General features: G+C 36.8%; 1 protein-coding gene across 2 annotated transcripts; it reads right to left on the bottom strand.

Annotated features, from left to right (window-relative positions):
• Positions 1-6,290: 6,290 nt before the first annotated feature.
• On the bottom strand, positions 6,291-25,132 carry LOC114880227 (protein gooseberry-like). Of its 2 annotated transcripts, none has more exons than XM_029196024.2 (6): positions 24,814-25,132; positions 16,920-17,233; positions 16,244-16,373; positions 10,939-11,110; positions 10,567-10,851; positions 6,291-7,639 (listed from the first exon to the last, which is right to left on the bottom strand). In XM_029196024.2, the coding sequence occupies exons 1-6, from the start codon at positions 24,866-24,868 to the stop codon at positions 7,378-7,380; spliced, it is 1,218 nt and encodes a 405-aa protein (XP_029051857.1). In that variant the 5' UTR covers positions 24,869-25,132; the 3' UTR covers positions 6,291-7,377. The 2 variants fall into 2 exon arrangements, with proteins under 2 accessions (XP_029051857.1, XP_029051858.1); XM_029196025.2 differs by having other exon boundaries at positions 16,244-16,370.
• Between the last annotated feature and the right edge of the window lie 1,188 nt (positions 25,133-26,320).

Genomic DNA, 26,320 nt, shown 5'->3' with positions numbered 1-26,320 from the left:
AGCTGAAAATCCGGTTGACCGGATACGCTTTTCCCGGTGGAACGTTCAAAATACTCGTCCGGTCGCGTGAAGGGGGTATCCGTTTACATGAAAAATCGAGGTGAAATCCAGGAGATAGGAGAAAAAAAGGAAGACGTTTGGGTTAGAACGGTGAGATTATACGAGCGACCTGTGGTTACGGCTTAAACCACGAAGAAGAGATCATCGAGGAGAGGACCCCCCAGCAAGATAATGCGTCCTCTCACCCTGAGACTTAGCCTCGTCTTAACCGCTGGATAAGCCGCGAAGCTGACACTAACCCCGTTAACCGTTAGCTCCGTGGCCACTGACTTTTTAAAACGTTGTTTATTTACCGTCTTGGTCGCGACAAGTATCAGGGGTTCAAGATGGGGCTTGCTTCTAAAACAGAACTGGCGCGAAATAATTTTGCCAGAAATAACGCTTGGCTTTTCCATAATAATTTATTAGTAGTAGTAATAAATAGCGGGTCGGAAAATGCAATACCCCTAGAGTCACCTAGATCTTAAAGTTCCTTTGTGATATAATAATTTATTAACGAATTTATAATTTATAGCGAATATATTACTAGCGAAATAATTTCGCTAGAAATAACGCTTGGCATTTTTATAATAATTTATTAACGCGTTGGATGTCGCGAGTTTTATCAACATTAAAATCTACTTTTACTAAATTCTTTTTAGCGAGCCGTGAAAAGCTTCATCTGACGCTCGGTGACTGGCGAAACTGAATTAAACGTTTGCCGATGGAATTCTTTCGATGCAACGATTTCCATTATTAAGCAATATCCGTTAACACTTACCGGCTTTATTACGTTCATCGTCGAGCACAATCGCAAGAAATTATCAGTCACTTTACGAAGCACTGATCTCGTCAAAAGTTAAACGAGCCTGTTCGAAAATTTTATGGCCACGTTTGTATTTTTCAAGGATCAGACTTTTATCAATCCATTATGAATTCTTTAATTTTCCAAAAATTTATTACCCTTTGTCAAAATAAAAAATAATATTCAAAATGTCTGGCAGATAACTGGCAGGATCCGAATCCTTTTTCTTGCGGTTCTTTAAAAGTCAACCTTCAAGTTTTCTAAACTTCTTCCGGTCGACAGGCAAATCCACTTAAGGGTAGATTTTTAGATCATCTCCTCGCGTGAAATCCTCTGAAAAATATTGTCGCGTTAGTGGATTTGCGAGGTCGAAATACTCGAATTCCATCGCCAAAAGGCACCCCATGGAATCATGCGAAAACACCGAGTGGGCGGGACGAGCTTAAGGGTACTAGGCCATCGGGATTACAACCCTTTCTGGAAAGGATCCGTCGGACAGTTTTGAAGATTATCCGCGATTTTTGTCAAAATTGTATACACTGTGATGACAGAGGTCGCTATCATGTGAAAGTAATCTTTGACCGGTCCATCTTGATGACTTTATAATAAATCCTTTGCTATTTTAGCCAAATATTTCAAAATCAAATTTTATGGCATTTTAATATCAGAGAATTAGGTATTTATTATTTTTTATTCAGCTAGAGTATGATTGTAGTGATTCAAGGTTTATTTGCATAATTAAAAAACACTCACGACCAAATGAAGCAATTACTTAAAGAATGCACGAACAGGTGAAAAGGATAAAGGAGTGTAGGAGAGTTAGCGCGATATAAAAAGACGGTTCCTCGTGGCCAATCTAATTTCGCGTGAAGTTTCGATCGGCACCGAATAATTGACCTAATCAAATTCTCCACTGGCGGTGGCAACAGAACGTTAAGTAAGCATGTCATCACGCGTTATGCACTTAGTTCTGCCCAAAACACTTTCCGCTCCCCTTTGGCCGCAAAATCATCGCTATTTTACTCGCTCGTCGGAACGAAACTAGACTTGGACCCTTAGAAAATATTTCTGACGATTTAATCAATCATTTATGTTATAATGTTAATTAATGGCGAGGTAAAATTATGAAAAATAATTTTTTTCTCTGTTTTTACTTGCAGAGAGCCCAAGGTGCCTCTCTGACGAAAATCTACCTTAAGAAACGTAGATGCTTGAAAAGATTGAAAATCCGAAGGAACCGCGTGAAAATGTACCGAATCTGTAACGAAAGCGTGACAGTCGAAAATTCGAGGTCTGCCAGTTGAAAAGATCCTCGTCACCTTCGAGCACACCATGGCAACACACCGTAGACTGGTAGAAAATATGATTTAAGCGTGCAGTGTACGGAGGGTTGGAAAGAGAGGTCCAGCTTTTCAGCCCTTAACGAAGCTCGTCGAAAGCGAAGCTGGTTGGTTCGGCAGCCGAACGAAACGATGCCGCGTATGGGGACATTGAAGAAGAATACGCAAGGAAAAAATGCGTGGAAGGGTCCGTGGACACGGTAACACATCAACGCGTTTGTTGCTTTAGTTAAGCTAGTTAAGACGGTCCGCCAGGATTAGTCTCGTTTGGTTACGACGATGATATAGACGTGGACACGGGGATTCGACGTTACTCCTTTGGGATAGTCAGCCAAATCAATCGGTTTGATTCGCTTGTTTTTTAAAACTTCCTATTGGGACTGGTTTTACGTCTATTTTCAGGTAATTACTAGAGAGTGCATGAAATACGTGTTTGTTATGGTTCAACTGATTTCAAATTATTTTGTACTTCAGATATTAATGAAATGTTTACGTAATTATTTTCGTGAAACTTTAAGCTTTAAATTGATGTATTATAAGTGATATTTCGAGATACTTTTATGTCATGAAATTGGTTTTGACTTCATAAGTTTCAAAATTGGATAGTTGATATAGTGCAATGACATTGTTCGTTGCAATCTACGATCACTGATCTAATATAAAGAATATTCAAAAAGGGTTTATATAGCCATTTTTGTGACACTTTTAGCTTTAAATTAATGTATTATGAATGATATTTCGCGACACTTTTATGTCATGAAATTGACGTTGACTTTTCACGTTTCGAAATTGGATAGTTGATGTAGTGCAATGACATCGTTCATTGCAATCTACGATCACTTATTTAATATAAAGAATATTCAAAAAGGGTTTATATAGCCATTTTTGTGACACTTTTAGCTTTAAATTAATGTATTATGAATGATATTTCGCGACACTTTTATGTCATGAAATTGACGTTGACTTTTCACGTTTCGAAATTGGATAGTTGATACAGTGCAATGACATTGTCCGTTGCGATCCACGATTACTTATTTAATATCAAGAATATCAATGGGGGGTGTGTATAGCAATTTCTGTCATACTTCAAACTTTAAATTGATGTACCATAAGTGCCATTGTGCGATACTTTTAAGTCATCAAACCTTGTTCGACTTTTAATGTTTTGAAATTCGACATAACAGAACAGATCCACTGTGTTCCTCTTGTTTTCTAACGGATATTGGTGGAAGGAAGAAGAGGGATGCGAAGGCAAGAAAAGGGATTTTTCGGGTGGCGTTGCACGCTGTAACCAGGGTCTTGATGAATGAACCAAGCTTCATGCCGGTCGACCCGCACGGCAGCTGGCTACGCCGCGCTGATTAGACGCGCATCACGCCGCGTTTGTGGATCTTTTGCCAGCGGATCCGCGCATATAGGTACCCGCTGCCCTAACCAGGACCCCCGTAGACCGACGCCGTTGTCCCGAGCATCCGGATGCCGATCCTGATCATCGTTCGATCTCTTCTGATCGATTCTTCTCCACAGCTGTCCGAAATATTTCTCTATAATTTTAATTCTTCATCGTTCCATCAGCAACTTTCAGAACCCTGGTTAATAGCTCTAAAAGGGTTAAAAAAAAATTCCGAAATTTACTTACAATATTGATAAACCTACAAACGATTCGAAGAATCAAATGATCGAAGGAACGACGCGACATCGTTAAGCGTCGTTAAATTCGCAACACCACGGGTTCCCATAGCCTCACCCCATAGCCTTTCTTTCTCGGTTTGTCCCGAGCCAGTTGCAACGGACTACTGTACGTAAACTATGCATCCCCCACGCGAGATTTGCACGCTTTTCATTGGCTCGGTTAAGTTTGATTAATCTATTCGAGCGTGCCATTGTTCGAAGTATCGCGGCCTACCCTATTGGTCGACATGGCTTCCATAGGGAGCTGTATCGCACATCAAGGGGGAGCAGCCCATACATACTCTCCGCGTGAACTGGTTTTGTGTGTTTTTCGTTCGACCCGTTTCCATGTACGTCTAAGCCGGCGATGATTTGTATCCTGCCTTTTTCCTTGTCGTTAGGGACAATGATAGTTGCTACGTCGATGGTGGACGAAAATAATGGGAAAATGGCTACTGTGGGTTGGGTTAAATGTGAATTCATCCCTTATAATACGAACATAGGGTTTATTTTCAGATAATTTTTTATAATATAAACTTTTTATATCGTTGGATAAATTTTGTACCACCGGGTCGATATTGACCTGGCCATTAATTTTTGATATGAATATCAATTTTTGCAAGGAATTTTTAAACGACTCGTGACACGAAATGGAACGAGACCGTAGGACGCATGCGAGGATTGACGCCGCCCCTAGTTTTCTTTCGTGAGGGTGCGGCTTAAGCCTGGGAGGTCGTCACACCTATCAGCTTTGCCGTTGCCGATACATCTGTCCTGGTTACCGCGTCGAAAAACTCAGCGGCGGGAAATAAATAACGCTTCTTATGAAAATTACGATCTTTCTGGGAACTCGCGTCGAAGGAAGTGGTTCCTGTATCCTGGACCAAACTGTAAAATGATAAATGTTAAATGTTCGTTCGGTTTATGGGACGAAAGAGATATTTGACAATGGTACATTTACTTTCAAGAATAAATTGAAATTCTCATCTGTATTCGTTGGTTCAGGTTTTATATTATAAAAATGGCATCTTTCAAGTTTTTTAAGCTTTTTATAGAACGAAAATTCTACGCTCGTAAAGGAACAGAAAAAAAAGATTTTCATTTTTGAATTCTCACGGTCGATTTAAAATGGACCCTTCAAAGATTGTCCCCCGCCCTTGACCTACCGCATTTCGGTCAAGGTGGAAAAATTTTGGAGCAACAGATTGGCCAACAGAACGAGCGTTCAGCACGATTGCCAATGGGGTTGAGAACTAAGGGGTACAAAGGGGCCGCCAAAGCAACCCCAAAAGGGGATGGAGTATGGGGCGTGGATCGTTCAATGGCGAATCACAATCGGGGAGGAAACGATATGTGGGGTCTAAAATAACCCCCGGTTGAATCTGTGAACGTGCATTGATACCTTCCTGGTAGATTTGTATATGATTATTCATTAACACTTTGTTAATACGATTACTAATAAGGGTTGAAACTCGTAGATTGTGTCCGAAATAATAGAACAATACTTATTTTCAAAATTTTCTAATTAGTACGAGCTACTTAATTAAAATATGAAAATTAGAAATTAAACAGTTCACAAATATAATTTCCTTTTTTTAATATGAAGATGATAAAATATAGCAGTGTCGATAGCAAAAGATAAAAATAAAAAGTTACCATCCAGAAGCATCGATAGGATTATAGTCGGTGTATCGTTGAGCAGGTCGAAAGTGAAAAGAACGGAATAGTTTTGAAGCGAGGGTATTGCTTTGTGTCCAGGGTGGTAGAAAGAGAGAAGGCCGACCACCTACTTCGACGGCACAATGGGTCACAAATGCGTGGCGACAGCAGCAACAGATATACGGCAGGCTGATTGCTCGTTGTCGCTGCACGTCCCGATTCTCGGCTCTCCTTCTGCGGACAGAAGTGTCTTCGTTTACCGAAAGCCAGTGTTTCTAGTGTTGATCATCAGTGTCCTTCTGGACGAGCAGGACGAATAGGGAGCAATCGGAACGTTCTAATGTAATTCAATGGCCGCACCTATCTGGTCAAACGAAGAGGTGTGTTCTTGCAATTTCATGAAAATAACTACATATTATTTTTATAATATGTTCGTTGCCTTATCTTTTACAGATCTGCCTGGGAATTCTTGTATTTCTAACATTTTATTTTACATAATTCTGCAAATTCTCAATATTATTGTATTTCTTGTATTTCTAAAATTTTATTTTACACAATTCTGCAAATTCTCAATATTATTCAAAGTTAACAAAGGATCATGCAGAGAAGGTTTAAATATTGTTTTTCTTGTAGATTACTGAAATTCAATCTTGAAATGATAATATTTAACAAAATGAAATTTTTTATTTATTTAAATGTTTCTTTATTCCATAACAATGAATATACAAATTGTTCATACGTAATGAGTTATAAGAATATTAGGTGCGTTCGGTAAACTCGTCTTTATACACAACAATTTTAATTAACTGGCCAATTAATAATAATCAAATCGACGAGATCGTAATCTTTTTTCGTTATAGACAATTTTCTTCTTAAATATACATATTATATACAATTCGCTTATTAAACAAATTTCATGAATCTATAATTAATTGAAACAAGGAAATATTAAACCTTTTGCACTCCAAATAGTTTTTTCATAGCATCTTGATTTGGGTTGAATTTGAATTTCTTAACACTGCGTTAATTTATTATTAGAATGCAAAGGGTCAAGATATTTAATTACATGGAACAGCCTTGTTTAATAAATTTTACTTCCTTAAAATCTATTTACATCTTTTAAACGATCTAAAATAGCAGAATGAAAATCTAGTAATATAGGATGTATTTATGACAAATATGTTGCAATAATTTACCGATCGATAAATCTATAAAAATTGTATTCTATTATATTGATTAATTATTACATTTCCATTTATATACAATATCGAGCAGAGTAGGCTTCTGTTGGAAAAATGGCGTTGCCCAGAGGAAATAGGAATTCTCAACTGGGACCTAATAATAGCTGAAGGGTAGGAAGGGGAGGAGGAGATATTACCGTAGAACGGTGGAACACCATAAATATTAGTAAGAGCAATATTATTGAATGTTTAGATTCTATTCAACACATAATTTTAATATTCTTGATTTGTTTATTTAATTTCAATTTATTTTCAGAATGGTGATGATATAAATTATGATTTTCTACTGTCTACAAACTTTAAAAAATTCTCTTCATGAATAAATATAGGTATTTAAAGAAAGTCTTCTCTATCGAAGGTAACGTAACTTCAATAATTAATATTATTATAGATTATGATATGTCATCGTTCATCTAATATTATACATACATTTCTACAAAATGACAAAGATAAGCATTTAAAAAAGCGATATAATTAGACAATAATCAATATATTATTTACATATTTGCAGTGCGGCAGTATTGAGATTGAAAAGAGCACTATAAGACGTTATATTGAAACTGGTGCAATTAATTTCATAGTGTATCAGTACTTTAGCGTCATTTTAATTGCACTCTGGAGTTCAATGAACTCTACCACAGACCTGAGATTCTATGCCACCCAAGTAAGGGTAGCCACTCTTTGCCTCGCTAGGACTATGTGGGGTCACGTGATGGGTCATCCCTGTAGGGGCTGGCACCCCCGAGGAGGCACCTTGGACCATACATGCGCTCATGTTCGAGGCTGTAGGGCTGACACTACCACCCAGGGTGCCCAAATTCAAATTACTGCTGGCCAAATTTGAAGCTAAATTGGTGCTGCCATAATGGGATGCGTTAAATAGTCTGCAACAGAAAAATAATGGAAATCTAAGGTATAGAAAATAAAACAAATATTTTCAATTCATTTTCAGAAGTACTTAAAAAAAAAATATTTAATATTTCTAGAAAACAGAGTTGGGCATTGTTTCAAATAATCTTCTGATACATATTTTAAATAGAATGAATTAAAAATAAACAATAATTGTTTTTTTGAATGAAAAATAAAAACCTTGAATAAAATCAAATTATTTGAAAACAGCGAATAATTTTCAATTTAAAAATAGCTAAGCTTTTATTTTAAATAAAATTTGACTTTTTTTGTTATTTTGAAATAACTAATTGAATTTTTAATTATTCAAGATGAAAATTTATTCGAATAAATAATTTACTTCTTATTCTTAAATATATTCGTTATAACCAAAATTTGTGTCAGAAGATTATATAAAATAATCATATACCATAAAAAATTATGAAGGATTGTTCAATAGAGATATAATTATTGCAAATGATTTTCATAAGTAATAAGAATAATTAAAAAAAAGAAAAATGATTTTCCAGGGTATAAGTAAACAATTCGATCACGAATCAAGATAAATCGTCTCCTCATCGAAGAAGCGTCGCATCATCTCCACTTTCATCTTTTTTTTTTTTTTCTTTAAACCCGATCCCCAGAATATCCATGGAATATCAAGCTCGTGTAGAAAGCCACGAATTTATGCGCGTTTTACAGCGAATGTAAAGCAGGTCGTCCGCGTTCCAAGTGGCCGTGTTGCGACCGTATCAGAAATATTAAACGCGGTGCAGTTTTAGCGTTGCGTATAACCTTCGGGATGAAATTCTCTTGCCCCTTTTGGCGAGTCTCAAAGTAACCGCCGGTCAATTCTCTCTTGTTTCACTGTGCAATCAAAGCTCGCTGCTCGTTTGCAAGTCGATACCGAGGCACGTTGAAAAAAGCTTGGCATTCAAGGCTTACGAATCGCGGTAGGGCGTGTCCAGGCTGCCAACAACCGATTTCAAAACGAAGTAGCGGCCCTTTTGACCGTTTCGGCACAGCAGCCACGGTTAAGGACCCTGAAAGCGTGCCGATCCTGGAACCATTTCATTCCTTTCGCTCCTCTTTCCCTCCATTCTTGCCTCCATTTAATTCCTCGAATAGAAGAAGGAAGACCTCACGATTTATCGACTGTCCTATACGAACGTATCTCTACAAATCATATTCGTTTCTATGGAAGTGTTAATGAATTCTCGCGAATTCTTTCGCGGTGATTTATTAATCGACGATTGCTGAAATCGAAGGAGTTTCGGTGTTGGAGGGTTTCTATGAGTTTGATTAGATAATGGATGATGGTAGGCTTCCCTAAGGTAAATGGGTCACCTCGAATTTAATGAAAAACAAATTTAAAAAGATTCTAAATAAGTCAAAATTTGCAAAGGTAATTATAATTATTGATAATTAAAAATTACAATAGTTAATGAACTATTCGAACACGCGATGTTTGCTTTCACTTTCGATTAACGAAATTCGAATTTTCTTTTAATAAGAAGAGAAACGTGTTTACTGGAATAAAACGAAAGCACCACGGCGAAATAATATTAGCTGTCGAATCGTTCGAAGATTATATTCATGCATTTCAACAGTCGATAAAATAAATGAGAAACATTCTTGGCGATGTCCTGATGGAAAGAAAGAATTCTTCGCGGTACCGAACCAGTCGAGGTCGGCTCGCTTCCGGGGTGAAAGAAAGGCCAAAGCAGTCCCCGGTTAAAGCTGGATCATCGGCGAAGATCAAGACCCAGGTTGGATTATTAGCCGGTAGCGTTTCATTACGGGGGCCGAAGAAGCAACATAATTGAGGACCACACAGAAAACGTGTCGGTGGGCTCTTGGCTGGCTTTACCACACTCACCCATCCCTATCCTTTCTTATTTTTCTTACTTTCTCTTTCTATCTGCTTACCCTTTCATCTCATCTCTTCTTTACTTATTCCTATTTCTTCATTTTCATTTTCCATATACATTCAGAACTTCTAGATCTCACTCGTTTATTCTCAATTTATTTTTATTTTTATGGAGAACATTTGAATCTTTTTTAATTATTGCACTCATTCGATTGGTTCTATTAATTATTAATTTTTAGAAATGAATTTTAGGTAAATTCAATTTTTGTCCTAATGTAATGTTTCATTATTAATTAAATTTCAGAAAATAATTATTAATAATGTTAGCCCCCACGTTTCTATAAAATTATTGTTTCTCCTTTTATATAATATTCATAGAAGGAAAATGGAATTGAAAGATCAGAACGAACAGTGGTCAGGTGCGTAACCTCTTCAAGTTTCACGCGACTCCTGTGTACTCTTCTTTCACCCAAGACTTTCATCGTTTGCGGTCTGCGTTGCAGTGAATTGGCCTCTGCACTCGAACGTATAACAGCATACTGCAGCAGGCAAGCATTTCGCCAACCTGTTATTACGCCACAATGGCTGAATTAATTGTTCGAAACACCCTGCGAGCCCATAGCTTCGTAGCTTCTCCTTCTTTCTCTTCACCATCCACCTCTCTATTCTCCCTCCCTCTCTGTGCTATACTTTCCCCACAGAGGTGGCTCGGATGCTTTAAACGTCCGGGATAATGTATCTCTACCCTGAGACAACGTGCACTTTGCTTCGACAGTGGACCTCGTGGGGGGTCCTTCTATGGATTTCAAACTTTTCTCCAAATATCTTTATTCTTCAGGGCAGGCAAAATTTTAGAATAACGAAGACGAATGAAAAAATAATATTTTTTTACTTATTCGTTTAATTAACCCTTTGTTGGTCAAGTATGGGTTTAAGTATCTTAATTTCAGAAATGATAATTAAATTAGTGATCCTTGGTCCAGGGGTGAAATTCTTCATTTCGAATCGCACGAATACCGCTTCAATAAATAGAAATCGTTGCTAGTAACTTACCCATAGTTCTCCGCGGTTGGTCTCGGCCATTGTTGTTGGGCAGTATAGTAATTCTCGCCGTAGTTGTAGTGTTGAGGATAACCGGCGGTGGTTGCCGCGGCTGCAGCTACCGATGCTTGCCCGTAGCCCTGATAACCCTCGGCGCTGCTACCGTAGTGTTGAGTTTGAAACGATTGCAAGCTCATCGTATTGAAAGCGTTCAATTGTTGACTGTTCAATTGTTTACGAAGTCTGGCTCGTCTGTTGCTGAACCACACTTGCACACGTGCCTCCGTTAAATTCGTTCTGTAAGCACGAAACAGAAAATTGCTTCCATTTAATTCATTTGCATTTGGAAAATTAAAATGAAAAATGCTGAAGTATTACGCTTACTTTTGAGCTAATTCCTCTCTAGTGTACACGTCTGGGTACTGTGTCCTATGAAAAGCTGCTTCCAATTGTTCGAGCTGTTCACCAGTAAAGGTGGTTCGGCTTCTTCGTTGCTTCCTCTTCAGGGCGATGCCTGGTTCGCTTTCCGTGTCTGAATCGTCGCCGCTGCTTCCGCCTGAAACACCAAAAGAAAAAGAAAAATTTTAGATATCGTTAAAATTGTAGGGTATTAAAAAATACCCTGAAGACCTCTACACCGCTGGATAGATCACGAAAAATCGAAGTGAAAAATTCTGTAGCATTTTTTTATGGGTTCAGTAGTTTAGTCACATTTCGTTGAAAATTGAAAAATTACCAATCAGCGCGCAGCTTGAGTGGCAAGATCAGCGGAATAGGAGACTAACCTCTTCTGCCGCCGACGAGCCGCGCTGCTGAGCGTCGCGATTACGCATGCGCCGAGAGTCTAGTGGAGACAGACAAATTATTTGTTTGTTTGTGTGTCTGTTTGTTTGTTTGTTTAATCTATTAGTGGGTCAAACTCAGTAGTTTCAATTTATTAAACGGTTTAATAAATTGTACACTGAGTTGCATTGAACTTGTCGCAATGAAGTTGGCTACAAATTCACTAACACATTCACGCCGCAGCGTCGGTGAACCGATCTCGCCATTGGCTCACCGACACTGCGTGAATGCGTTAGTGAATTTGTAGCCAACTTCACTGCGACAAGTTCAATGCAACTCAATGTACACGTACAGTTTTCGTCTGTATCCTGTAGTAAACATTGATATTGAACATATCCAAAAAACCATAAAATTGCTATCTTTACAATAACAAATAACGTTTGAATTATTTAAATAATTAATTAATTCAGTTTCCACTAGACTCTCGGCGCATACGTAAGCGCGACGCTCAGTGGCGCGGCTCGTCAGCGGTAGAGGAGACTATTCTCCTACTCCGCGGGTCTTGCCACTCAAGCTGCGCGCTGATTGGCCAATTTTTCAATTTTCAACAACGAAATGTGGCTAAACTACTGATCCTATCGAAAATTGCTACAGAACTTTTCACTTCGATTTTTCGTGATCTATCCAGTGGTGTAGAGGTCTTCAGGGTATTTTTTAACACCCTGTACATTATTTATCTATGGAAGTTAGTGGGAGGTTTTTAAGATCAATTCTTCAGCTTTTGGTCATATTTCCCTTTCAATTCGTTTACACTGAAATTTTGACGAAGTGATCGATGAGTGTTCGATTTGAACGCGGTTCAAGGAGTTTCCGGAACGGAACTCGCGGTACCAGACGAAAGGAAGACGGTTGTTCAGGCTTTCGTTTAGCTCCGGTGGGACGGGACATGTCAAAGAACTTAATTTCTTCGTGGCGGACCCTAATTTCTCCGGTGTTTTAGTTTAGTATAGGTTCGGCTGGCACGGCTGTAATCAGGAGGGTCTTAATGGTGGGTTGCCGAGTCCGGCGTGTGAACTGTGGGCGTGAACGACTCGCTTCCTATCTTCGGTATCTGACGTGCAGCACGTGCTGGGTCCCTCAGACCTTCTCTTTCTTTCTTGCCGCTATTAAGAAGCGTGCTCCGTAACATCTCCACGGATCTCTTCGACCTTACCGATTCCTTTGCACGATAAGGAACCCGCAAGCATCGTCCGTCTCGTGGAATTTCCAATTCGCGAGCGCGGACCAAGAAGAGCGTCCTTCTTTTCGTAATTAATTTAACGCCGCTTTTCGAAGGGACTATCGAGGGAACGATCGAGGATCTTGGCATTGTTTATTTTCATTCTTAGCACGAATTCTGTCGATCGAACGTCTAAATCAATAGCAGCTGCGCGAACGTCAGCTCGAATTCATGAAGTTGAAGGCTGAGAAGTGTACGGCGGTTCTTTCGAGATTAAAGAGCTCGAGCGGCCGTAAATCCTTGTGACGGTTTGAGCAGAACACCTAACCACTTCTTGAAGCCTTCACGCTTCCCAATCAACGTTCGCCAGCCTCGTAGATTGCTCGAACGAAGAACGAGAAACGTTTTCGTCGATGCTGACGTGTTCGTTTCAGAACTGCACGCAATATTTTCAAGGATAACTAGCGTAGCACGCGGTTCTGCATTTTCCGGTCCGAGTATGGAATTTTCCAGTAAGAGTTTCGGAATGATTTTTTTATTATTATAAAATTTAATTTAATTTAACAAATTTCAACATCTCTAATTTTAATAGAAGAAGTGTAAGGGTGGAAATGTTGATTCCAAGGTAGTCCCTGGTGTCTCTAATTAAATTTTTTCAGCTCTCTCTCAAAAGGCAAAGGGTGATCATCACCTCTTCTCATACCTATTTTTAACCAATTTACCCCAAAATTCCGTGTTTGCATCATTTTTGGAATATTTTTTCAGCTTACAAATATTTTTGTTCCACTACTTATTTATTTTAATTCAATACTTACAGTATCATATGCCACCTATATATAATAGGAAACACTATTTAAAAATAACAGTATTTTTGATATGTAGGGATGAATGGGTTAACCAAGAGAAGACCACGTTGCAGTGAAGTGTACACGCGCGGCGTGTGGTCTGTTGCTCGGTTGCCTCTAATCTTACGAACCGCCAACAGTATAGCCAACCTGACGTTTTCTCCGTGGAACAACAGGTCCATCTATTGATTTAGATGTTCTACCTGATCTAAAGTGGTAGTCGGACGAAACTGGCAGGAATAATGGTAATAACTGTCTACAGATCTAGACAGCAATCGTTCACATGGTTTCAAGCGATTAACCCTTTGCGGTTCTGTTTCTACGTGTTCCGTGGTTGCGTTTATCAACGACTGTGTGGGGTAATAATGAATTGAAGCATCGTCAGACAAAATTATAAGACACCTTATTTAGTTGAGTGAAAATAATTCAAAAGATTCACAGTAGGTTTGGTTGTAGATTTTTTAAAATAATTAATTGAAAAAGATAAACAATTTATACCAAGATATTTCCACTTACAGACTTATTGAATTATTTTCTAATGACGAATGAAACAGAATGAGAAATATAGATGAATTGAAAATTAATTTAAGGATTTAATTTTCATGCACAATTTAATTGATAAATCTGAATCCATTTGAGTAAATGAAATTGTGTGAGTTCCAGCATAATCGACTGTACATACGTACATCTTAAAACTCGTTTTTTAATTAATTAATTGATTAATTAAAAACTGGTTGATCAAGGATCCGGAACGTGAACACGAATATTATATGATGTATCAGTGCGACCTCAGATCCCTGATAAATAGTTGGGAATATTTTCCTTCAGGACACGCCTTATATTCCAAAGTATTAATTGTAAGTGTACAGTTAGTTCATTAAAACGTTTAATTCTGCAATTAGTAAGTGGATGATAGCTCTATTAGCCACCGTGTCCTTACCATTACCATTCTTATTACTCGTTAGGCTGTTAATACAGAACGCTCTATATTATTATTCTTTCTTCAAGTTTTCTACCCTCTATATCAGCTGTTCATCTCTTATTTATTGCATTTTTCTTCCCACGTGGATCTTTGAAAATCGACGACCATGAAGGGAACAGAAATTCTTACAATTACTCTCTGGAAGTCGAAGCCTCTATAACTCTCATGATAGTACTCTACAAATTTGAAATTAGTCTCGACAGTTTCTTCCACGAATTTTGCTATCGAGTGCCATTTTTTTTTTTAATAGCTATGGCCTATTCGAATTTGGAACACTCTCGCATATGTAATTTTTTTCTTTTTCAGGATGAAGATGAAGATTTGCTCGAGGAGTGGTGCGAACCGATCAACAGGCAAGCCGCAATTCCTGGGGTTACATCTAATCAAAACTAAATCTTCCCGACAAGGTAATAAACTCGACACATCTACGCGCCACGGGACGCCTAATATTTCTTCGTGCGCTTCACCGCCGCTAATAAATAAAAAAGAAAGGAACTCCCTTTACGTCCGCCGACCGGACCTATATTCCTGTTGATCTCTTCCTGCCCTACGAAATCTTCACCACGCGAAACCAGCAAAATCCCTTCAATACTTGGACATTTGATAATCATAGGTATGTAAATTTTAATTATTGAAAATGGGAAGGATTAATTTTCAGATGAAAAATTTCAGCGTTTCAATTTGCTATCTTGTGCATTTTTCTGTTTTATTTTCATTATTTGAGTATCTATATGCAATTTGAATTGTGGGTCCTAGATGACCCCTCCTCAAAATGGGAATAATTAATCCTCAAGTTAAAAGTTTCAGCTTTCAATTTTCTATCTTGTGTACTTTTTTATAGTTTTATTTTCAGCATCTATATGCAATTTGAATTGTAGGTCATAGATGTCCCCTCCTCCAAAGGAAGGATTTTAAAGTTCTTTAAAATTTGAATTTTTCGAATTAAAAATTGCAAACTTTCAATTTGCTATTTCACATTATCAGTGCAGTAATAATATTTTATTTTAATTATTGAAGTGCCCCTGTGCAATTTGCACTGTGGGTCATCGACGACCCCTAAGGCACTAAATGTGTGAATACAATGAAATTTGAAAATATTATAGGGAAAAAAGAAATAAACCATAAAACCCTTTGGGTCTCATAATCGGATCAAAAACAGGTTTAACGAGTAAATTACAATGGGACGAGACAATATAGCCTATTTATGAAGGAAATTCGTGTTGCCGCTCTTGTTACGATGTAATTCACGTGAAAAAGAGGAGGAAGGTTTGGTGAATATCGAAAGGATTGAGAAAGGAGATTGCTATATCGCGTTCCTTTCTTGACCGACACAAAATACTGCCAATATGCATGCAGCACTTATCGTTACGGTCACCTTAACTCAATTAACTTAACGTAGCTGTACGCTGTAATTACGCTTATCGCTCGATTACCTCGAACGTTTCATTTACGCTCGCCTAATGGTTTATGCGGTGCTAAAACAACGACGCTGTTCGCGAATTTCTCGTCTATCGTTCCTCGGATCTCTCTTTAAACGACAACCCATTCATCATTAATCCTTTGACGTGATTCATTTTTATTTTCAGAGGGAAAGTGGATCTTAAAACGGATTTTTTGCTTTTCCAAAGAATTATTAAATAGTGATAAGAATTATTCAATGCTTTGGAAATGTTATAAAATTATAACATAATAAAAGCTTTTTGGTAATAATTTAAAAATGTATTTCTCTGATTAATATTTTGAGAAACTCAGAATTTTACAATCGCAAAACGAGGACAAGTATTATTCGGTATTTTGAAAATTTCATTTTAATGAATGTGGAAATATTAAAAGGTTTTATTTGAAAGAGGATTGACTCACCGAGTATCCCATCGATAGAATGATTCCTTCGAGGATCCTCTCCAGGACGAGTTTGGTTCGTGGGTCCTCGAAGAAGTCTCGAAATACTTGAAACCGATGGTGCTGATGCCTTATCACAGATACCATCCTGCTGGCAGAACCACATTGGACTAGTTAGCATAACTATGAAAATTAGAAAAATATTGTCTTTCAATTTCATTTTTTTATTCGAACTATTTATCACGAGAATCATTCCAATCGTGCTATCTATTCTTTTAAATTTCGACCTTCGTATCTTCTAGGATAATTTCATGACAGAAAAGTATCACGAAACAGCACTTATGGCACATCAATTGAAAGCTTAAACTTCAATAAATACAACTACACGAATGATTCATAAATATTCTTAACACAAGTTGTTTCATTCTTCATTGAAACAAACAACAAATTAACCAATTTGTCAGCATTGTTCATTAGTGGATATTCAATTTTCAATCATTCATTTTGTATCAACAATACCAATGATACATTTATATCATTATTTGCAGTATACCTTAAGCTTTAAATTGATATGCCATAAGTGCAATTTTGCAATACTTTTATGTCATCAAATCGTGTCAGACTTCACCTCAAAATCAGATAAACATACTCTGTGTCTCTTTATCAATTAGTAATCATGTAGACATTATCAACAGACCTTTATCAGTTTCTCGCGTATCTCCCAGCTGAAAATCCCAGGATTCTGTCTCTTCATGTCCTCGATTCTCGCTTCGACTTCGGGCGTGGCAACTCGCGGCTTACTACCACCGATCACTCCGGGTCTGATCGAGCCCGTTTCCTGATACCGATTCAGGATTTTCGATACGCAACCATGAGACACCCTTAACTGTCTCGATATCACACACGGTCTAACACCGGCTGCCGCCATTTCGACGATTTTCAAACGGATATGATTCGGTAATGGACGCCCGTTGATGAAAACACCTCCGAGTTGATTCACGCGACCTTGTCCTGGAAACAGAGAACGTAGGTTGAAGTTGGAACATTGCAGAAATATCGCCGATCGAAAGTTGACCAACTTTGTTTTTCAATATTCTCAGAATTTTTCACTAATATTCAGTGTAACAAGGATTTAACAGATTGAATGATAAAAGAAATTTATTTAAAAAAATAATTTTAAATATTAAATATGTGATTGACGAAATACATGAAATGTCAAAGAAGGGTGAATTATTTTAAGTTGGTGACAGGAATTTTTGAAAATATTTGAAAATTTTATTGTCAAATTAGTAATTTTTCAAAGCTCTGGGTTCTTACAATTGTTCAAGAAATATTTAAAAATAATATTATCTTAATATTATCTTAATATTATCCTTTTAATTTATATATATGTATATATATTTACAATTTTATATTATTTTATTATCTATTTCAATATAAATTATATTATATTAATTTTTTTATAAATTAATTTATTTAATTAATAGTAATATTAATTATTATTACCTATTTCAATCAAGAAATTGAATATGTTCAATATTACCCAATTTTCCTTTAAATAAATTTCTAAAATGAATTTGCACCGAAATACTATTAAGATTCGAGGAGAACAGCTTGCATAAAACCGCATAAAAAAATAAAAGTAAACATGAAGGGAACAGAAGGATTCAAATGCTTTTCATGATAAGCTAAAGCGCCGGTGACACGCAAGGTGCCGCTCAAACACGCCTAATTGCCAGTAATTAGTGTTCCCCTTTAATTAACTTAATTATAATCACGAAGTTAAACAAACTGCGTATACACAGGGGTGCTACGAAAAACGAGCCAGGAAAGAGTGGTAGTTGAAAAAACCGAATGAGATGCGTTCAGTTCGTCCTCTTTTATGAGGTCCTTTAAGTCCTCGCGTGAACCGTACATTCTCGAGAAAGGACACAGTTTTTACGTAAAATCTGTTAAATAGGTTCTTTTCTCTCGGAAACATTCTTTGTGTTACTTGACAACGATTTGCATAAAGGATCAAAGGATTTTTCAGGATTTTTGCTCATAAAATGTTGGTAAAATACCACTTTCGTGGATGAGTTTGAATGGTGAAGCTTTATACTGAACATAGAAATGATTTCTTTTAAAGAGGAATTGTTTTAGGTCGGTGACAAGAATTTTGGAAAATATTTAGAAATTGGATGAATCGAAAATTTTATTATCAAATTAATGATTTTTCAAAGCTCTTTGGATTCTTGCAATTGCTTATTTGAACATTTTAATTTCAATTAAAAATCATCACGTTGCAAATGAAAATATTTGATTTCTATAATTTGTCTCTAATAATTCGTGAAATTACAAATGTGAATATTGCAAAATCTTAAAAGTAGCATAAAAGTAAGTACACCTGGAGAAAGGTAATGTTATGATATAAATTCATGGAACAGAATGATGTAATACAGTGCTGTTAATCACCATGGTGATCAATTATAGTATTGCATTACTGAATTATTACAGCTGTGTAATCACGCGTAACCCAGTCCTGATTTTAGCATCATTAAGTGATGAGCTACACTGTTTAACAACATAAATCGTGATTACATTTTGAAGTCGTAAAAAATTTTATTTCCCACTTTAATTTCCACGAAGAACGTGCCTGGTGGGCATTTCACTTTTTAATGATCTTAAGAGAAAAATTCGATGACAAATATTGACAGTTAATAATTCTGAATTTGTAATAAAATTTATTCAAAATTAATAATGATCCAAGCGTTTAACGAATTTCCCATCACAGTTAATCAATTTTTCCTATAATTCATATATCGATTTCTATATTCACCAAGAATTTGCATGAAAAACGAAACAAATCATTAGAAGTTCGTGGCGAACTACCGTGATATAAAGTTTACGACGTGTACTGGTAATTGGATGCGATAAAGAACCATTGTTTCCAACACATTGCTAGGGGGAGAGTTCTTGTAAGTCTTTTCAAATATGACGTACCATTTCGTAGAGCGATGCTAGACAAAACACATTTGAATGGAAAGAATAATAATGCAAACTTGCCGTTACTAACTATAAAAATAATTTTTCAAAAGTATCTATCCCCAATTCAACAAGTGCCCTAACGTGTTACAAGAACCTGCGGGGCCCACCCGCAGTTCGTTAGTTTTAGGTCTATGGATAGGTCGAATTTTTCCAATTTCTCCGTCACGCTCCAATTTCAAATCGAATTAGTTAAACGCCACCATGACACGTCCCAATTAAGCTTATCTGTTCGATCAAAAAACAGAGACGTAAATTAACGACCCATGGACAACCGTAACACCGAATGTTTACCGGGCCCAATGAAATCTATCTTCTGGGGTCGATAATGAAAAACGGGCATGCAGGGAGGTAGCCAGGCTAACGACTCGCTAAAAATTGATAATCATCGGTAGGAAGTAATGGGCCTGTCGTTACGCGGACTTTTTCGCTGGCACCTGCCAGGGAAACTTCCGCTAATTACCAGGGTATAATTCAACGAACGACAGGTATCCCCTCTACACCGTGGGCCGTATCTGGTGCCGCCAAAGTGAAGTCCCGTTTCGTCATTCATCAAGTCCACGGGAGGATTTACATCCCCCACCTCTATGGGATACGGTGGACATATCTGCAGAAACGCGTGTAACGCACACACCATGGCCTATCGTCGCGTACGCAAGGCCCATGGACACCTCTGATGACGTCAGTTAGGCCGCAGGGCCCGACGGGATTACAGGCAAGATCAAAAGGCGCCGCCGAGCCGACTCGATCTCTCTTCGCCTTTCTCCCTCTTTCACGCGGTAGGTGCGCGCAGTCGCATGGGGCCCCAGCGCGGACCTCAAACAGCGCGGCACCGGGGCCTGAACGGGGTGGCCCCTTTTCGCCTTCGTCCATTCGCGACAATACACGCGTGAATTCTACGCAACCGAATCCCCTGTGCCCCGTTATGAAACGAGTTTCGACGTGGACGAATGGAATGGCTTAACTTTCGATCCTCCTTGGCTGTGAGGGGTACTTTGGTCGCGAGAGGTGTTGATGGGGTTGGGAGATCTCAAGGTAGCTCCAAGTTTCAGAGTGTGATTTGATACGAACATGGTTTCATTTAATTTCTTCAAAAAATATCCAAAATCGATGCAATTTTGAAGAGAAACTTGATTATAGGAGGAAGGTATTAATACCGTGGAAATTATGCAAAAGAAGAAAAAATTAAACAATAAGGTAAAACATAATTCTCATAGTTAAAGGCATTGAAGAGTGATGGAATGAAAAGAAGAAATTGCGATCTGAATCTTTATTTATTGCTTCCTTAATGATGGATTGTATGGTTATTTTCGTTAAAAATTATTCTGCAGTAGAATTAATTTAAATAGAGGGTATCTTCAACAGTTGTTTTGTGGTAATTGCAAAGGATTAGGGTGTGATTAAAGATTAGATAAACGATATAATTTGGAATGTTCACAGTATTACAAATCCAAATATTAAATCCTTTTTTTCGAACGATCACACTTTCACACGTCATCGAATTTAATTACACAGCTCGTGTTAGGTTACGAGCTTTTCTTCTTCTTTTGTGTGACCATTCATTCGTAAGAATGATTAATGAGAAAAATGTTATCGATTCCGTTGGTGCTAAACAAGATATTAATCCTATATAGAAGAGACGAAATCAATTTATTCTACAAGACTTATTTAAAAACTTCGAATAAAATTTACTGCTCTCTTAATTTCACAAAATAAAGAAAAATTGATAGAGAAATTTATTATTTTTGACCATTGAAAATATACAAAGTTCCTCTTAATGATACTAAATTGTTGAATTGCTAACAAATTTAGTTTCCAATTATATCATCCAAATTATGTATTACAATTGATAGCTAACTTTTATTATTTTTGAATTCATATTTTTTATTGCACAATTTGTCGAAATAATAATTTTTATGGTTGAAAAGTTTTCGTTAAAGAGAGAAGACCACCTTGTAGCGAAGATAAAGGGTGGTCGATCACTATGAAATGATCGAGAAAATAATTTTCAGCATGAATTATTGATAACAGGTAATTGATTGTGGGCGATCACGCTAATATCCATGATCGTTCCGATACGATGCGATAGAGGCTTCCCCGATTTGAATTCGCTCAACGCAACTCGCATGATTAAAATTTTACCCTAGGGCTGATACCGTAAAGGGTAGTGGTATTCGTTAGATGCTATTTAACCAAGATTAGTTGTAATCAGTATTTAACCCTCTATTAAAACCAAATTTCCTACATTTGCGACGAAAAGTGTTATTATAATCTCCATCAAGGAAATATTAATAACAGTATGAAAATTATAAAATAAACTTAATCTTTTCACTATACCATCTACTTTATATCATTATTTGTAGACGAGTTATTTGGACAGAATATCTGCTTCAAATAATATAAAAAATATATAATATCATTTATGATACTTAATATTCATAACACGACACAGCACTTGCTATATAAATTCTTTACTTCATGTCATCAAAATTTAATGTCATTTATGATACTTAATATTCATAACATACCTTATATTACACTACTAAATACATCAAATAATTGCTATCATTTAAAAATCAATTTATGCAATATCTCAATTACCTCTGCCATTCTTATAAGAGAGCATTTAATTATTCAATAAAATCAGTCTTAATACCACTAACAAAATATTTACCAAACATAAACATAGATTCACATGGCAGGAACAAAAATTTATTAAAAAATCCAATTTCATGAATTTCTCAAATCACATCCCTCGTTAGCTCTAAAGTAATTATATAGATGACATTAATTACCCATGTTGGAGAAATAATGGAGTTTATTTATTTGATCTTTTTCGATCCATCTGATCAATATGTAAAAAATGATACTCATTTTCAAGAATATCATAATTTCTACTTTTGCTATTCATATGACGAATGAAAAATTGCTGAAACAATGGATTTGATGGATTGAAGTGTCCCAGATGATCCTTTGGGCGACCGCGATGAAAAGTTAAGGGGAGATACCGAAGAAGAGAAGGAAGAGGTGGTCGCGTACCTGAGTGGGAGTATCCGCATATACGAAGGGGATGCATGTACTTAACGTTCGGTGTGAGTTCCGAGCTGCGAAGGCTTCAATCAACGTGCCGTCGCCCGGGGCCTATCCGATATCAGACATTAGGTACCCACGGCTCTGGCTACGTACTTTAACTCTTTCACGTTCCGACGCCCACGAGAGTGGCCTGCCTCGCCACAAAGCCGACTCACTTCTCTCCTTCTCCAGCCGTGTTCCTGAAGAAACGGTTCTGAACGCGTTCCTCAAGAGTCGGACCGTGAAGAAGGTTGGCTATCAAGCGGGAATTGGGTCCTGGCAAAATTTTTCCCCCTTACCAAAATTTCATAATATATTTTCAAACGAAAAAATATGTAAGTTCCTGAAGAATAGAAAAGATTCCGAAGAGAACCTTGTAAATCGAACATAATTTTGATGACAGCAAATGATGAACACCACTTATGGCACATAAATATGAAACTTAAACTTCAATAAAAAATACTGTCTAAGGATTTTATAAATATTCTCGATACAAAATGGCTAATGCTTCGATGGGACAAGTAATAGGCCAACCAACTTAGAACTTAATATCATCTATCCTTGAATAAATATTACTCTCTCTGTATTAAGAATATTAATGAAACATTTATATAGTAATTTTTATTAAACCTTAAGCTATAATATAGCAATTGATATATCATAAGTGTTATTTTGAGATTTTTTTAAGTCATCAAATCATGCCAGAACTAATCATGCCTCTTGATGTTCCAAAATTCGTCGTAATAGAAACATTAAAAATTCCAGCTTTTACAGTTTGCTCTAAAATCATACTAAAAAGCAGCATAAATAAAATTCTCATCAATGACAAGCTGTCGCAAGTAGTTTCTGTCCGAACGTAACTGAAACCAAGTCGAAAGCGAGAAAGAAAAAGATTTGCGAACAACAGGGTTTAACATCGCCGATTCTGCTCCTCCTGGTCTCCTTTTACAAAGACCTGAAGGAACTTTTACAGCCGATGTTAATGGTTTTACGATGCGCTTTGAGTGAATTATTCTCTGCCTGTTAAGAGCGTCGCCTTCCATCCTCCGCTTCGACTTGGATGACCTTCTTCGAGCGCGTTTCGTCCTCGCGTTATGCAAACCCTCGTCGCTGAATTCGCGAAAATTAGAATAATTTCGAAGGACTTAGAATAGAATTTACTTTTCATCATTTTCGCTAAGGGTTCATTTTAACTCATTTGTGGAGAAGAAAGATGCAAGATTACTTATTTTTCAAACGTAATTAAGTAACAATTTTTTATTACTGTGCGTTCAAATGATTATGAAACAATGTAATTGTATAAAATTCCAGAAAAACTAATTATGAAACAGTATAGCGTAAAATTTCGGAAAAAATTTATAAAGTACACGTGAGGATTCCAAAGTGACGTATTAAGTAATTTGGTGTTTCTTAAGTTCGAACTGAAATTATTCTAGAACTTAAAAAAAAAAAAGAATGAATCATAAAAGAGTGATTAAGAACTGTGAAGAAATGGTACAGCACAAAAACTGTTGATTACATAAAAAAAGGAATGCTTTAAAGTCGTGTACTGTGTAAAAGACTTGTGTTTTTATATTTGATTTATTTATTCATTTATGAATTTGTTAAAATGCAAACCTGAATTCTAAAGAATTTGTTTTTTTAAGTAAGAATATGTAATTAGTATTGAAGAACAATTAAATCGCTGTATTCATATAGAATACCATGTAATGATTTAATTAACTAATCAGAGTATAAAAACGATTATCGAACGGTGTGTAGCGACGGAATGATCACACCATGGTTGAGAAACACCATAAGAATGAAATGATTTTGAATAAAAACAAGATTCTTCGATTTTAATCAATTATTAATATATCATTTCATCAAAATCCCTTAATTATGGCATTACAGAATCCGAGTCATGTTATAGAAATCGACACGAATGTCCTCTTATTATATTTCATTTATATTTCATTTATATTTCTATAAATTAATAAAAATCAGGTTTGAAATTTTGCAATTCAATATTTCATTTCACACTTCTCATTCATATTTTCACACTCTCTGTCTATAATAATCGACGAAATTTCTTCTGCATAATGAAAATTACATACTCCAATCCCGTAAAAATATTGTAGCTTTGTTTATTAAAGATATTGATATCTGTTATTCAAATTTAACTCTTCAGACCCATCAATCTTCGTATGCTACACGAATTTCGATTAGTAAATTCTCAGAGTTTATTATACTAAATTTAAATTACAATTTCTGACAATCTTTTCACGAAGTTCCATAGCGACGTGTTTGAAAATTCGTAAAGCGAGAATTAACTTGAGATGTGTTTTGAGAAAAGCAGGAACCGCTGCCGGCGGGAAGGGGTGAACGCAAGCCATAATATCATACCTAACTTATTTCAAGCTTATCTTGATTTGACAAAATTACAATTAGAATTAAAATTACAATTCATCTTTAAATTACACTATGCCATATCGCAAGAATTTCAGAAGACGTACCTTGAAAAGGATATCCAGTGAAGTACGGTGCCATGTTCAGGGTGCTGACTGCCATCTAGCTAATCTCTATCGATCCCCGATCACCAACAAACGTCCACAATGAAAAAGGTAGCGGAAAAACTACCCCCAATCTAATTAGTCCTTGGATCACTATCACAGGAAGCACCGACCGCCGGTAAAATCGCGCGTAAACTGGATGGAACCCCGAAGCGGATTACACGGTGGCCGCGTGACGTTGATGATGCGTCGAGACGACGGAAACGTGTTACTGCCGTATGGAAGTGAAAGAAACGATCGTGAGACCTGTTTGCTTCGGGGTCTCGGCTCGAACTGTTTGACCGTCGATTCGGGCGAAGGCTGGCGGCAAGGGAGCCACGTTAAAGAAAGGAAAAGAAAGCGAAGCCAGGTAAGCTGAAGGCAAAAAGACAGGCTCCGCCTTCGTTACGGGGCCTGTCGAGGAGGGAACATCTGGGTCCAGGAATGAACCACGATGGCTCTAGTCGAGCGGTGCATTGGTCACCTCGAAGGTGACCCCCCGAGAGGCGGAGGTGGTCTTTTCCATGACTCCGCCCGACCTTATCCTCTCCTTCGCCAGCGCAACCCTGTCTGACTTGTTCCACACGCGTTTCCCTGCGATCCTTTTCATGTCTGACCGCCGGACGAAGGATCGGTAGCTAATACAGTAGAACCTCCTAGAGTAATTACAAATAAGATGGAATTAAGTTAGAAAAATTTCCATTTAGGATCAAGAAGGTTTTGTAGCATCCCTCATCCCATCAGACAATAAAGAATAATTAAATCCAGGGATGTTGAGTTGTGTTGTTGATACAGGCAACTATCGACGTTTGATGCATATTTGTTTTTAAATTTAAAATAATGTGGAAAATTAAATAAATAAAGAATTAGAAATAATTTAATATATATATCGATTTTTTATCTCGACAATAATCAACATACATTTTAACAAAAATACCTTGGTAAAACTTATAATTTAAAATAAGAAACTTGAAATCAGTCATTTTGACTGATTTGGTAATTCCAGTGTTAAAATAGGTCCATTTTTTTCATTTTCTGTTTTGATTCTTCAGAAACAATTGTTTCAGAATGAGATTTTCATCCCTTCTGCATTTTTATCTTTTTCGATATAGTAAATCTTGTCCAATATACATAGTAGATATTTTTTTAAAAACAGGAATTAGTTTATTTTAATGTAGATTGTTCTTGGTGGAAGACTATTTTAATGTCAACCAGTGAAGAGAAATGAATACTTAATACGATTTATTAAAAAAAATATTAAATATTCATTAACTTTTCTTTAAAAGTGGAGTGTAGTATACATGTATCTAGTTTTCCCCTAGACTTGATGAATTATAATCAGTACAGTATTAATAATTAAACAGAAGTTCAGACATTTTTCTTAGATTCTGAAGGGTCCTTTGTACTACTATCATCCAGTTAACGCGAATGTCAGATCTCGTGACACACTGTTTTAATTTGTCAATGATCA

Source organism: Osmia bicornis, chromosome 10 (assembly GCF_907164935.1).
Source record: "Osmia bicornis bicornis chromosome 10, iOsmBic2.1, whole genome shotgun sequence".
NCBI classification, from domain to species: Eukaryota; Metazoa; Arthropoda; class Insecta; order Hymenoptera; family Megachilidae; genus Osmia; species Osmia bicornis.
Note: the sequence above shows the minus strand (reverse complement) of the source record. Positions and strands in the feature narration are given on the sequence as shown.